A 15,618-nucleotide genomic window follows, 5' to 3' on the forward strand; every position below is an offset into this window, starting at 1 on the left:
CTTCCCAATGATAACACTATATAATGGTGTTTGTTTCTGACAGAGAGTGATGATAACACTATATAATGGTGCTTGTTTCTGACAGAGAGTGAGATATCCTTCATTTCCCAACGATAACACTATATAATGTTGTTTGTTTCTGACAGAGAGTGAGATATCCCTCATTTCCCGATGATAACACTATATAATGGTGTTTGTTTCTGACAGAGAGTTAGATAGCCTTCATTTCCCGATGATATCACTATATAATAGTGTTTGTTTCTGACAGAGAGTGAGATAGCCTTCATTTCCCGATGATATCACTATATAATAGTGTTTGTTTCTGACAGAGAGTGAGATAGCCTTCATTTCCCGATGATAACACTATATAATGGTGTTTGTTTCTGACAGAGAGTGAGATAGCCTTCATTTCCCGATGATAACACTATATAATGGTGCTTGTTTCTGACAGAGAGTGATGATAACACTATATAATGGTGTTTGTTTCTGACAGAGAGTGATGATAACACTATATAATGGTGTTTGTTTCTGACAGAGAGTGACGATAACTCTATATAATGGTGCTTGTTTCTGACAGAGAGTGATGATAACACTATATAATGGTGCTTGTTTCTGACAGAGAGTGAGATAGCCTTCATTTCCCGATGATAACACTATATAATGGTGCTTGTTTCTGACAGAGAGTGATGATAACACTATATAATGGTGCTTGTTTCCCACTAATTATTGAATAGCAAAGAACATACTGTATACAAGACAACTTTTGCACGTCACATCAGAAATACATGTAGTATATTCTGTGAGCTGTATACAAATATTTGCCTTCATGACAAATTCACCTTTAATTGTAAATGGTTAAAAGAGCAAAGGTTTAACTGTGGCAAAACATTCTTGGTATAAAGTAAAAAAAAACACCACGGGTAGTTGAACTTGTTTAGTACAGCAAGGCATTGTCACAATGTGTATGATGTAAATCACAAACTTACCTTTTAACATTTCCAGTTAGACTAGACAGCAACTCATAAATGTGAATTTTCTTCAAAAAGGCAGCCATTGCTATTGTTACCCTGGCAACCTGTAACACACAATTGTGAAAACTAAATATTTTCTGGAACGAAATAAAATACAGACAGCAAACTATTGCTCCAAGTTTTCTACATATGATAAACATATTTTGAACCTATTTTCCTTCATGAAAAACTAATCACTGACAGCTATTCTACCACTATATCTTTAATAGTTTTCTTTTATTTCTAAATTTATGGAAGAGCTTTCTCTTTTGTAAACACTATTCATTTATTTTCAGTCACTTTGATAGCTGAGAGCAAACTTATGTTCCATTACTTAATAGCAAGTTTAAGATAACATGTTAAGTTTAAAAAACAACCAACATGGTTCTCCAGTGTGACTATGATGGAAACTAAAGAAAAACTCATCAACAACAATACAAATGTAGTATGTCACTTAGGCTACATTCGCGTTACCGGTTGAAACGGTACGTGTGGCGCAGAAATTTTCCACGATAAACGAACACACTTAAACCGTTCTATAAGCAGAGCTAAAAATACACAGTTTCGGAGAATAAAAAACAATGTATCAAGAATATTATGCCCTTCTTTCACGCGTCCACTAAATTACATAACGTATCTTAAAAACTACATGTGGCTTGACATTGTTTTAGAAAGAAATAACGCAAACTAGCAATATTCAGCAGTTTAGTTTCGGCCAGGTACGTCTGGACCCCTCAATCTACACGTACCAAATTTTCCTGAGGTCAGCCTCGGTCCAAATCTGTACCTGTCATTTTCTTTACAGGTTCAACCGGTTCAACCGTTTCAACCGGATACACGAATGTACTGCTAGATATGATTGCGTTTGAAGGAAATCTATCAAAATTTCAATCTAAAAAAATTAACCATTTCAGAGATAAAGGGATGAACATACCTGTTTCTTCATCATACATTCAATAAGCCTTTCATAACAGCTCTCTTTATTATCGTTCAATTCTGTCTTGACATTTTGACTGTCGTCACTGTCAACCTTGACCTTTGTGTTCTGTAGAATGTGCTTGCCCAGGAACCACTGCATGCCGTCGGTGAAGCGTGTTGACTGGTCAATGGCACGTACAATTTGGAGCTTGAGGGAGAAGGACATGTAGGGTGCCACAAACAGATCTAGTAGCTTATGCTGGATGTCCATGGCCTGTGACAAACCATATACAACTATTGACATGAGGTCTATAAAAGGTTCAATCATTCTGGGAGGAGCAAACAGAAGTCAGAGAAGTGGAAGGCAAAAGCAAACATTGTTGTTCAAGGAAAACAGTTATTATCAAATGGATTACTATTTCATCATATCATACTAGTTTTGTATTGCTTCTAATTTATCTAGTACGAAAAACAAAAATTCAGATAGACAGGGTAAAACACATCATTCACTTAAATAATCTAAGAAGGAGAACTTTCTTAGAGTTGAGATGGTTTTTTTATTCCTGGGCCTGATCGAAAAGATATAGAGTTGAGAAGTTTTTTGATTCCTGGGCCTGCTCACATAGATATAAGCTTATTGAAAGTCAGTCCATTTTACTCTTTGTCTGTTGAAGGATCCCTTTCAGCAGGCAATTCACTAGAGATTTTGTACACACAGCAACCAATCCTTAATTTAGTTTTTGATATAACTGTAGCGTGACTGAGCCCGGGTACTACTGTTTAACAGGTAGCTCAGTTGGTTAGAGTGTCAGTACAATGATTTCAGGTCAAAAGTTTGAATCCTGGTCTAAGACTGTTGCCTTTTAAACTCATGATCCTAACACTCTTATTTATTCATTTTTTTATGTTTAAAAAAACCCAACATGTTTGGTTTTCATTTCTGAAGTAATTTATCAAAGCCATGATGGGGAAAACAAGTTTCCTATTCATAGTTGTTTTTTTGGAAGTAGTACTGGGATCCCTAAATCTCCCTACATGACATTGTACAATATCCTGACAATTCAAAAAGTCACATGTCAAAGGTACAGCAAAAGAAGGGAGATAATCCACTTACCAGACACTTGAGGACAATATCACGACTACAGGTACACATACTCCCAGCCAGCTTGATGCCCATCTTGAGGTGGCGAACCTTGTGGGCAGTCTCAGGTTGTGCCATGGCCTTGTCCAGGTCAAGTCCCTCCAGTGACCACTCTAGTAATTGCTCAAGGACATCTGGACACAAACAACTTCTCATAAGATGTCCTATTTCATTAATTCTCTAATTAGTCTGCCATTATTACCAAACACTGATTGGTCAAGGGTGTTTCAATGTATTTTTGAAATCTCAATTTTTCTTTTCTAGTTGGTTAACTTGGCCTTGACCTTAAGATTTTTTTAAACCACTACATGAATTGAAAATCTCAATCATAATAGCAGTGTATCACTACGTAAAATTCCAAAAATATTGGCTTTTGGATCATGAGAAAAGTTCCAGACACAAAAGTAGATGGAGAAACACCTTGATCACTATGGAGCACCAGCATCTCTGATGCATGGTCCTAATAACACACGTACCTCTTGTTCATTGCTCCCCCTGTAGAATACTACCTACCTGATCTGTTCTCTCGCTGTAAAAGGTAAGACAAGCCCTTCACAAGAAGACTTGGCACACTTTCTAGTGCTTCAATCCACCTGGAAATTTCAATCATCACAGAGTTACTTTCCTGGAGGTCAAGTTCGTTGTTTTTCATGCAGTTATCATTAAAAAGTCAACATTTATCAACACCTATTGTCCAGGCTTTGAGGTTACATATCCTGACAACATTTATCATAGCCTGGGACTACAGGGATAGCATGTTAATTCTATATATATCAAAACCAGGAGTGATTAGTAAATGTTTACATATGTATTGATTATCAATAGACACTGTTTACCTTTGAATGTCGAAAGATTTCTCTTTTTGTCAAAATTTTTCACAGAAGCTACATATTTTCAGCCAAATAATGAAAACTGCTTATAGAAGGTATTTAGACAGACATTGAAAAAGCAAATCTGTGTCATTTTCAGTGTATCGCAATTGATGAAAATTAAAGCAGCCAACTGTTTGTTATTAACGAACCTGCCATGATGGCCAGAGGAAGAGAATTCATCAACAAGTTCCAGTAAAGCTGTAGCCTCAGAGGGTCTCTCTGTAGCTTTGTTCGTCTGCTGCTGAAGGGCAGATAACTCCTCCTCATACTTGGTCAGTGTCACATCTGCCATTGTCTAAGAGTAAAAACCAAAACACATATTTAGTAAAACCAAATTCTACCAATGTTATCTGCAATTTAATTTTATTTGGTGTTTTTCTAACATTCTGCCCAAATAATCGGCAATAAAAGTGTTTCCTACAATATTGGTGGCTTCTGAGTTTCTTTGTATTGATAGGAAGGAATTTTAAACGCCAGACAACATAAGTCTTTCTGTCTGCCTTGAAATCTTTAAGTACATTTAATGTTGGTTTTAATAATATTGCTTTAAAATTTGAATAAAATATTTTAAACTTCAGGTTTATAATATTTCTCTCAATAACTTAAAAGACTGATTTTGCTTACATGATCTATATCATATTAAAACAATTCGAAATTTATAACTTTTGAAAACAAGACGACATCAGATTTAAGAAAACTTTAAACTGGTATGATTAGTCAAATGGAAATACGATGTCAACACACAGATGTCAACAGTATTTCTGAAACAGTTTCATCCCAAATAGATGAAAAATCGAAATTTAATCTGCAATACTTAAATACTAGATTTATCCACCAATAAGCCCATGTCTGTTAATAAGCCCACCCTTATCTACTCACCAAGCCGTTGTCTGTTAATAAGCCCACCCTTATCTACACACCCTTATCTACACCCTTATCTACACCCTTATCTACTGCAGTACTGCAGAAATGCCAACAAATTGTATTTCACTGTCCTGTAATAAAACAAGAACCCTTAAGCTTCATTGTGTCGTGAGACTCTGTTTGCCCCTTTGGCTAATTGCAGAACAAGATCCATATTACAGCACACTTACCACAAGTTTGGCCACTTCAAACTGGAATGGGTTGAACGAGATGGTAGCGTAGTCGTCAACTATATCGTACATGTCGATGTTCTGGATGTAATGAGATAACAACATGTGAATCCCAGTGTGATCTCAATTGTTTTTTCCATTATGAAATTACGTCATAGAGTGGTGCCAAAGTATGAACTAATTTGTGTGTCTGAATTTATCTGTTAAGGATATGAAAATTGATGACCTTGAAAGACAAGATCACCAGAAAAATTGTAGTGTTGTAGAAATGTGAAACAATGTAATAAATATTCAGTATGACTTTCCCAAAAAATTTATAATAAGAACAAAGTTTAACATCAAAGCAAGGCCATATGACAAAATGTGACCTAGAAAAATAACATACAACAAAGCATATTACTGAAACTATATCATAATGAACTAGAACATAAATGCCCCCGTTGCCATGTGAAATTAGTTTCAGTGTTCTATAAAAAGTTACAACCACTTTGATCTTGATACCTTGAAACATGCACACACACAAAGTACTACACTTAAAGTTAAGTTGATTTTAATATTCATATGTTTTTTCTGTATGTTATTACCATCTCCATAACATATTGAATGAAGTTGCTAAGTGTTTAAATTGAATCAGTTGATGATTTTCTATATATAGCAACAGTGACCATGGACTTGACCTTGGAACCCTGAAACACAACAATGTCCCAAGTATACTCATACTTGACCTTTGCATAAAGTTTGACCAAAATCCATGAAAGAATGAAATTGCTAAGTGTTTAAATTGAATCAGTTGATGATTTTCTATATATAGCAAGTTTGACCTTGGCCTTGGATCCCTGAAAGACAACGATGTCAGGAGTATACTCATACTTGACCTTTGTATAAAGTTTGACCAAAATCTGTCAAAGAATGAAGTTGCTAAGTGTTTACATTGAATCAGGACGGGACGGGACGGACATGGGCAACACTATATGCCCCCCATATTATGGCGGGGCATAAAAATTGTCTTGAAAAACAAACGTCATCATGACAAAATATGACATTGAACCAGGATTTAGATATTTGCTTACTGTCATCATGTCATCGCCATCTAGTTCCAGTTCATCATCAGAAGAGATATTTTCGTATGTATCGTCCACCTCCTACAAAACAGAAAATATAATTCATGAGAAAAACAATAGAATCTCGTCTAACTTTCAATGGGTTCACATAAATAATCGGCTTTTACCTCAATAGAAACAATAGGTCTATATGGCCTGTATCACTTTTTTGTTTTTGTTTGTTAGGTGAAGGTCACCAACTTTAATTACTTAATGATAACAAGAGTGTCACAGGACGGAATAATATACGCATGTCCCATGCTAATCTGACATACTAAAAAAGCCTCTGATGCATTATTGTTTAAATGTATGAAAATATGGAAATGTGAGAAGAAAGTACATTTGTACTTTATTACTCATTAAAGATGTGAATTATTTCTGGAATGAGGTAAAAGGAGAAAAAATACTGTACTTGACTAAGCAAGTTATCTTGTTGAAACTCAAGTTTGGAAATTGACCAATCAGAGCAGAGCATGCAAATAATTGTGTGTGCATCTTGCTCCCCATACCATAACATGTGCCATCAACATTTGTCATGGGTGAATAAAACAAAATAAGACAACACTTCATAAACGCAAGGATGGAAATATGTGTACAATGTTTGTTTAAACTTCATCAGGTAGAATTGAGAATTAATAAAAAAAAATGTCTCAACCAACAACCAATCAGAGGACAGGGTGACCATTTAGGAATCTGAATTAAAAAATAACAATAACAGCATTCGTTCAAGGCCATGGAACCATTATTCAGACGAACTTTGGTTTCCAATATCCTGGTGGAGAAGTTACAAATGTCTCAACCAATCAGAAAACAGATTGCCATCCTTGATTGTTCATTGGTAAGAAAAAATAGCAAGACTTTGTCAGGACAATGAGAGAGCCAACTGTGTAATGTTTTGTCATAATCACCCAAAAGACATTGAAAAAAAGTAGAAAATGTATCGGTCAATCAGAGGCAAAGGCAGACATTCTAGTTATTTCAGATTCACCAGAAGTGGTCATAAGATGATCATTGACACAAATGTGATAAGAAACCATCAACATGAGTCAATTAAGCCAAGCATCAAGAACCCATTAAGGGTCTTGAAGAGCAAGCTATACCCAACAAGTTTCAAGTTAATCTGATAATGTCTCAAAATTTACCATGAAAAAATCATCAGCCGATGGAATATTTATGAACTTGGCCAATAAATGTACTAGACTTGGGTAAAAGGTATACCAGGTAAGTGTCATTGAAATCTGGTTACGCTTAACCCTTTCACCCCTAGGTACCTTTGGTAGACTCTACCATGCATTTATGTGGATGAGTCCATAATGGTCTAAGGTGGTGAAAGGGCTAAAAAACACATTTTCTGAAAACAAAACTGCCTATGAAAATTGATGCTGACAATATATGATGATGAAGAAAGTTATCCCTGTATGTCATATTCACAGGCGAGGTAATAAAGTAATATGCAACTAGAGACAAGATTAGACCATAGTTTGTAAAACTGTTCAAATACTGGTTTAATTATTTTATGATATAAATTGAAATCATTTCAAACCAAACAAACAATTCAAAGTAAGAGAAATACTCGTCTCACCTGAATTTCTCCGTCTGAAGAAAACATGGGTCCTGGTGAATGCTCAGGAGTAAGCTGGTCAAAGATGGTCTGACCAACCTCATCAATAATCTCCCCTACAAAACAGGGCAAAATATTTGTAACTGCCCTCATCAATAATCTCCCCGACAAAACAGGGCAAAATATTTGGTCTAACCGCGCTCATCCATTATCTCCTCTACGAAACTGCACAAAATATTTGATCTGACAGACCTCACAAATAATCTCTCTTACAAAGCAGGGCAAAACATTTTGTCTGACCGCCCTCATCCATTATCTCCCCTACAAAACAGGGCAAAACATTTGGTTTGACCGTCCTCATCAATAATCTCTCTTACAAAGCAGGGCAAAACATTTTGTCTGACCGCCCTCATCAATTATCTCCCCTACAAAACAGGGGAAAACATTTGGTCTGACCGTCCTCATCATTAATCTCCTCTACAAAACAGGGTAAAATATTTGGTCTGACAGACCTCATCAATAATCTCTCTTACAAAGCAGGGCAAAACATTTTGTCTGGCCACCCTCATCCATTATCTCCCCTACAAAACAGGGCAAAACATTTGGTCTGACCGTCCTCATCAATAATCTCCTCTACAAAACAGGGTAAAATATTTGGCCTGACAGACCTCCTCAATAATCTCCCCTACAAAACTGCGCAAAATACTTATATACATGTCTTAACAAATTATAAACATATATTGTTTACAGGAAGAGTGTCCAACCACTTCTCCATAGTACAGACTTCAAAAACATATTTTTGAGCTAAATTTCTGCTATTTCCACTACGTCCATATGAAGACAAATAGGTTACAAGCCTATATAGAGTCAGAAGATTTTGCAATCATTCCCAGTAATGTTGTAGAAAACATAATAAAAACTCGACATAGGATAGATTCCTTGCTTTATGACCAAATTCTACCTGGATTGATAAACCCCTTATGGTAACTTTTCACTCATTTCCTATTCTCTTACCTGCTTCCATAATCTCTTCATGGGGCAGAGAAGGCTCCCTAAGGGGTTCTCGTGTCTCACGGGGCTGTCTGATAATGGGAATCGGTGACTCCTCCACCTGGGGTAGCTCCTGGGGAGGGGACAATGGGGTCTGTACAGGTGCAGGTGACCTTGAAATTACGGGTGACATTGGACGCGCAGGTGACCGTGGATGCACTGGTGACCTTGGGTGAATTGGTGACCTTGGATGCATTTCTGGAGGTGACCTTGACCTTGGAACTTTAGATCTAAATGGTCCTGGGGATCTTGGTGAGTAAGACCTCCTTGGAGTTCTTGAACGCGACCTTGACCTCCTTGGTGACCTTGAATATGACCGTCTCGGTGATCTTGAGTATGATCTCCTTGGAGATCTTGAAAATGATCTCCTTGGAGATCTTGATGATCGTCTTGGCGATCTTGAGTATGACCTTGATCTAGAATAAGACCTTGACCTCGACCTTGATCGTGATCTGGAGTCTGACCTTGATCGTGATCGAGAACGTGATCTGGACCTTGACCACTTTCGTTTTGAAGGACTTCTTGGCCAGTCTCTAGGACTCCGGTCTCCATAGTCTTTTGCTTTTTCTCTGAAACCTGTATCACGTTCTCGTTCACGTTCACGGAACTTTTCCCATACCTTTTCCCTTCGTTCCTTTTCCCCTAGGTCTCTTCCCCTGTCTCTATACTCTCTGTCCCTAGAACTTTCTCTAGATTGGTCATAATCCCTCTCATGACTATTTGATTCTTTGTGTGTTCTATAGTCTTTTTCGTAAGAACCCTGTGATCTGTTTTCATCATACACATCTCTGCTCTCATAGTTCTCACGTTTTTCTGATGAAAAATCCCTCTGAGATTCACGTCCGTCGAAGTGCCCCCCATCACGACTGTCAATGAGCCCCATTTTGGGACTCTGTACGAACTCCTGCATTATGTCTCTATGTTGGGATGCAGGGTGGAGTGCCCTGTCAAACGGAGCTTCCACACCTCTGTAAATATCGGATGGGGGTTGTCCAGGTATTTGTGGTGGGGGAATATTAGTCTGTGGTGGTGGGACTGGTTGAGGAGGCGGAAGTGCGAGGTTGGGAGGGGGATGAGACAAGTTCGGAAGAGTCTGAGATTGGGAATGTGCTGCCTGCTGCTGTTTCTGTTGCAGCTGGACCTGTTGCTGGATGTAGTCCAATGGATGTTGCTGTGGGGGCTTGGACTGAGCAGCTCGAGGAGGCGGGGGCTCCCACTCAGACCGAGGGATATCTGTTGATGTGGAGACAGGTCTGGCTGGTGTTGGTTCCCAGTCAGGACGTGCCATGTCAGTTCCACCAGCAGTTCTTGTTTCAATAGCTGAGAAATAATATGGCATGCTTCAGAGTTCACATCAACGAAGTAGCACCACCATTAATTTAAAATTGCTAATTAAATTTTACATTCTAAATATCAGTACTAGCACTTTTTGTTGAAATAGCTGAAATATGGCATTGTATGCTCCAGAGATCATACCAATAATATTACAAGCTTCAGGAACATTAAGTTACATCAAATATTTTCTTCACATCCTAAAATAAATATACAAAGCAGATGCATAGATTGAAAAATAATTATTCTATTCTATTCTATTTTTACTACCTAGTAATTTTTAGGAAAGATATTTGAGTCTCGGACTCAAGGATGGTTTTCCTGTGGGAAGCACACATATTTATATCTTTTAGTAATTGGACATGAACATTTTGAAAAATTACATTCATGACTTGCCTGAAAAAAGATCTCACGAAACAAAATTGTACAGAATGTACCAGGACACTGATCATTTCCCCACGAAACATGGTGATAGTTAAACTTTTCACTTGTTGTGTCACAAACACATGGTAAACATGTTTTATTTTGATTTAAGAAATATCATAAATACAACTTATTTACAACTTTCCAAAACCAGACACTCTGTCACCAAGAGTTCTGTATCATACCAGAACTTCACAAGGTACAATTAAACCTCATAAATTTAAAACCTAAATTGTATTTTTGTCTTCGTAGTGGAAAATATGTACAGGTTAACTTGTATATCATGATAGGCTTACAACTCTTTTGTCTGACTTGTGGAGGAGGAGGTGGTGGTGGGGAGGAGTGGTCAGGCTTGACCACGGTCAGTGTCCCATAGATTGCAATAGTAATGGTGGTGTACCATCCCTTCAGTATCAGCCCATCTGTCGGAATCTGTGGTCAAAGATATGTACAACGATGAAAATATAGGTAACAAATATAGACAAGATGAAGAAAGATCAAGCACATTAATTATACTGTTGATAAGGGTGGATCACTAGGTTGAATCACTTAGAAAGTTAGGAGTATGGATCACCTAGGTGGATCAAACTAACTTAATCATTTTACAACAAGTTTAAAACAATTTCCTCAACTCTTATCAATCACTTTTGTTGAATTGGATGGAAGCAGAAAAGGGGTCCTAATGTGAGAGGAAACAACGTACCAGGACTCAGAAAACCCATATGGTTGGGTAGGTGACCCAATACCATTACACGTGTGACTGGAGAAGATTGGTGTGGATCACTAAGGGTTGTGGATCCCTTATCGGTCAGGGCTTTCAACTGACCCTTGAGATTATCATTTTGACTCCAAAATTAGCTTTGACTCTTCAATTTAAAAGGCAAGATACAGTACCAGAATATTTCATTAGCTTATCCCAACATACAGACACTTCCCTTTATTATTTTTTGGATTTAACTGTAGCATGACAATGCCAGACTGCTACCACTGACAAGCTTTCTTATTTGGGTAATTCTATAATTGCACAATTTTGGGAAAAATTTGAACAATCAAGATTTCAAAAAGTCACATCTAATTTGTGACTTTGCACATACTTACAGTTACATTATCCAGCTCTATGCACATGGTAGTTTGCTTTGGTCAAATTTTCATTACTTTTGACCAGCCACTTTGGAATTTTGAGGATAAAATCAATTTCCTTAAATTTTCCAACAAATCGGAATTTAAAGTCAATTTTGGGAATCAACATGCCAATTTTGCATTGGGAAGGGGTCAATTTCCGACCCCATATAAATACATTTACATAAGTGGGAAAAACACTGTGTGATATATTCTATAGAAAAGATCATTATTATGATCACTTCACACTCACCTCCGCTCCTTCTGCTCGTAACTTGATATCCACATTCTGTTTATAATCTAGTCTGAAAACAACAACAAAATAAAACATTTTCAAAATCTATAAATAATCCTAATCAACTAATTATAATACAGCAGATATTACTGTATAAAATGTTTGTTTACATTGTTATTCAAAGTTTTACCATCTTAAACAAAAATTGTCGGTAGAGTACATTTTGCTTCATAATAACTTTTCTTGCCATTATTAATCAAGATATCACATCAAAAAATATTGCATTTTTTGTTTGTTTGCTTTTTTAAACATTTTTCAGCTGTCAAAAAAACCTTCTTATATGAAACTCAAGTGATGAGGTTTGCTATCGAAGATATTACTGATTACAAAACTGTTTACTGGAAATATCTTTTCTATATGATAATGATAAAACTGTCATTAAATTTATCTATTTGGTTTTATGACATACAAAATATAAAGTCACCAATATAATAGCTAACTATATGTTCCATTCTATAAAATATGTTAACATATAGCTAAAAGTTTAAAAGAAAAAGAGTATTGATTTTTTTTAAATCAAAATCACAGTACAAACAAATTGGTCTTACACTCCAAGCCTTTCAAATGTGGCAGCATTTGGCTTGCTTAAATTGTTGACAAACAACTCGAGTTTAAAACTTGAAGGATTTGTGGCACTGCAAAGAAAAAGGAAAAATTATTTATTATAGATACATATATACTTGTATATAAATTAATAAAATAGTGTTGTCAAATTAAGTTTCACTAATTCAAAGATATGTTTCAAGAGTTTATTTTTAAACCCTATCAAGCAGTTGTCTCAAAATAATCACTTACTGACCATATGCTATGAGTACCAAAAATAGCACTCGACCTAGGCCTGTTGGCGGTGTCCTCCGGTTCTCCCTTACCCGCCCCAACACTGCTAACAGATCCCTGTGACAAACACTACAGTTCATATCAATTCAAAAATAAACTGCTGACCATTAATTGTGGTCACTGTCTTTGATACAGATAGCTAGTGATTCAATAAGTGTCAAGTGCTTGTTTTGAAGATCACATTCAGTACTAATAACAAGGTGACACAGCTCGTTGTCTAAGGTGATAAGGGTCAATTAACTCATTCACCCCCAAAGACACATTTTAACTCTTCCAATTCAAAGGTTGGAAAAGTTCATTATGAAATTTAAGGGGTGAAACTGACTGTGAATGAAGAGTTAAGCCGGTAAGATAGGTAGGATTTCCAGGTGATGATGCTCAGCTGAATGACTCCAAGTCACCTTAAGAGTCTGAGAAAACCCTATAACTATATGCAACAAAATTCACCCTAACATGTGACCTACCCAAGTCTGACACCTCCGGGAACATCAGCCTGGACCCTGGTCTGAAGGGGGATCACTCGTACTTCATGGATGATGACTGGCCGGGGAAACTGCACCAGGTCAAGATTGAGTTGCTGTAAAAAAAAAAAAATTAACATAGGATCACGGTTGCCTTCTAGGTTGGCGCTAGAGGAAATTTTCCTTTAACTCAGTGGTAGACGGGGCACCACCGACTAGGAACTTAAGGAAGTCTGGGATCACAGGTTCGATTCCCAGTGGAAGTACACTACTCTCTTTTTTCTGTTACAAATATAATAAATACCTGTGAGCTTCAGATAGTGCTATGATGAAAATTTGTTATATTAAAAAACATTTCCTGAACTTTCGTAAAAGGACCAGCATAGATGAAGATTTAATAATACAGCGGAAGGACACAAGCAACTTGCCATGCAGACTCACCTACTGCTTTAGGACCCACTATACCTGTTAGTAAGGGACTTTTGAAATTTAGAAAAAAATATCCAGGACTCATTGATAACAATTCTACAAGATTGCATAAAACAATAAGGTGTATGGTAATGTTGACTTTAATAGCATACAGTTAGATGTTTATTTTCATTTTTCATAAATGTAAAATTTCCGATTTTTACATCATTTAAAGTTCTGATTATAATCAGAGCATAACATGCCGATCCACAGAGCGTGTTTTGAAGACATTAATAATCAACATATTTCGGTAATTTGCCAGAGGTACTTAATGCCTAAAAGAAATTACAGCAGATACAGTAGCATGTCCTAAATGAGTGAGGAACTTAAACTTAAATAGCAAACGATATCCAAACACAGACAAGACCAGTGTTTAGTTTTTACTTTACAAAATAGTTCACGGCCTCGTGCCCATACCTGCTGACTCGCTATTTCAGTTTAATACCAGACCATCTAGAACACAGCACAGTAAATCCATCAAAGTGCTTAGTTTTAACACCGACATATATAAAAACTCATTTGTACCAGCTACCATAAAAGAATGGAATGCACTAGGCCTACCATCGCATATAATCAACTGTAAAATTCAGAACAGTTGAAGGCCACTACTGCGACCAAAAGTGACTAAGATTGATATAGCGCACTCACTCACCCTCGATAGACTTTGCTCAGTAGTGAGCTAATTTCCAGTACAAATACAGATGGCAAATGTAGTTACAGTAGAGTCAGTCGAACCACAGGAGCCTGAAGTTCTGTCAATAATGAATACTAACAGTAGTACAAAAAAAGCAACTATAATATGCTTAAAAAATAGCATATTATAGGTATTTTTGTGTACTACTGTTATTATTCATTATTGACAGAACTTCATGCTCCTGTGGTCGAACATGTGACAAATGCCAGCCAAGTACACTTCTTTATTGCTTTTTATTGAAAAGTATTCGGTCCTTCGAATATATTTGCAGATACAGCAACCTTGTACGACATCTCTTTTCTTGCAGTTTCTTACCTCAGCACCCTGTCCTTCGTGTGAAAATGTATCAAAAAACAATAATTCTAGCTCAGGCCCGGTATCCGCCATATTGGATGCTGTGTATAACCTGAAATCGGGCGTTATCATTTTCACTCCTCTCACTATACAGCCTAATAATTGTTCCGCCTGCGTAAGTTCACGCTACAAAATAAGTCAACTTCCGGTCGGTAGTAATTTAACGAGGTAGCACACCACCAATTTTTTTATGTCCGACATATATTATTGCTACGCAGACAAAATCACGATTAATATTATGGGTCATAAGGCCTATGATTTGCATCATAAGCTTATAGGTAGCATGGCCGAGCGGTCTAAGTTTGGTTTAATCTTGTTTAACGTCGGACGGTCCTTCCTACACCTCTGAGAAGTCATAAACGTCATGTCGGTATATTCAACCTTTTTTCTCATATATACATTTTTTGGAAAAGAGAGTTAATGGCATAGCAGAAATTACAAAATTAATTATGTGTCCATTGCTCGTTTTTGTGCTATGATCGGTCAGAGATACCAATTTGACATAATATGTGATTTTAAGTGTATTTTGCTGTTTTGACTACTTGCAGGACAAATTCATACAATATCTTCCAAGTGTACGTGTTATCAGATCTATGTATGAATGTTTGCATTTTTTTTCAAATTATGAAAGTAGTATTTCTTTACCTTATTCTTTTAACTCAAAAAAGCAATTTAAACTGCCCCTACCCCTTATTTTTTAATGACAAAATTTCGGGGTCAAAAATCAAAAGTGCTACACCACGGACTTAGATCTAAATCTAATTCCGTGGTTACACTAAAGATGTAAAAAAAAACATACAAAAAAGGTATAATTTTGTTGCATATTATTTTCATTATATTGAACATTATAAAGTTGTACAGCAAAATTAACTTGCTACAATTTGAAATG

At 36.6% G+C, this 15,618-nt stretch overlaps 1 protein-coding gene across 1 annotated transcript; it reads right to left on the minus strand.

Annotated features, from left to right (window-relative positions):
• Positions 1–986: 986 nt before the first annotated feature.
• On the minus strand, positions 987–14,843 carry LOC110450415 (protein virilizer homolog; the record flags this gene model as incomplete). Its single annotated transcript, XM_021497913.1, has 14 exons — positions 14,691–14,843; positions 13,217–13,329; positions 12,464–12,550; positions 11,874–11,925; positions 10,798–10,933; positions 8,711–10,066; positions 7,718–7,812; positions 6,106–6,177; positions 5,036–5,116; positions 4,091–4,236; positions 3,583–3,662; positions 3,043–3,203; positions 1,945–2,202; positions 987–1,075 (listed from the first exon to the last, which is right to left on the minus strand). Coding segments are annotated over exons 1-14 (2,837 nt in total), but the record flags the coding sequence as incomplete, so codon positions are not given.
• Between the last annotated feature and the right edge of the window lie 775 nt (positions 14,844–15,618).

Source organism: Mizuhopecten yessoensis, unplaced genomic scaffold (genome assembly GCF_002113885.1).
Source record: "Mizuhopecten yessoensis strain PY_sf001 unplaced genomic scaffold, ASM211388v2 scaffold5227, whole genome shotgun sequence".
NCBI lineage: Eukaryota > Metazoa > Mollusca > Bivalvia > Pectinida > Pectinidae > Mizuhopecten > Mizuhopecten yessoensis.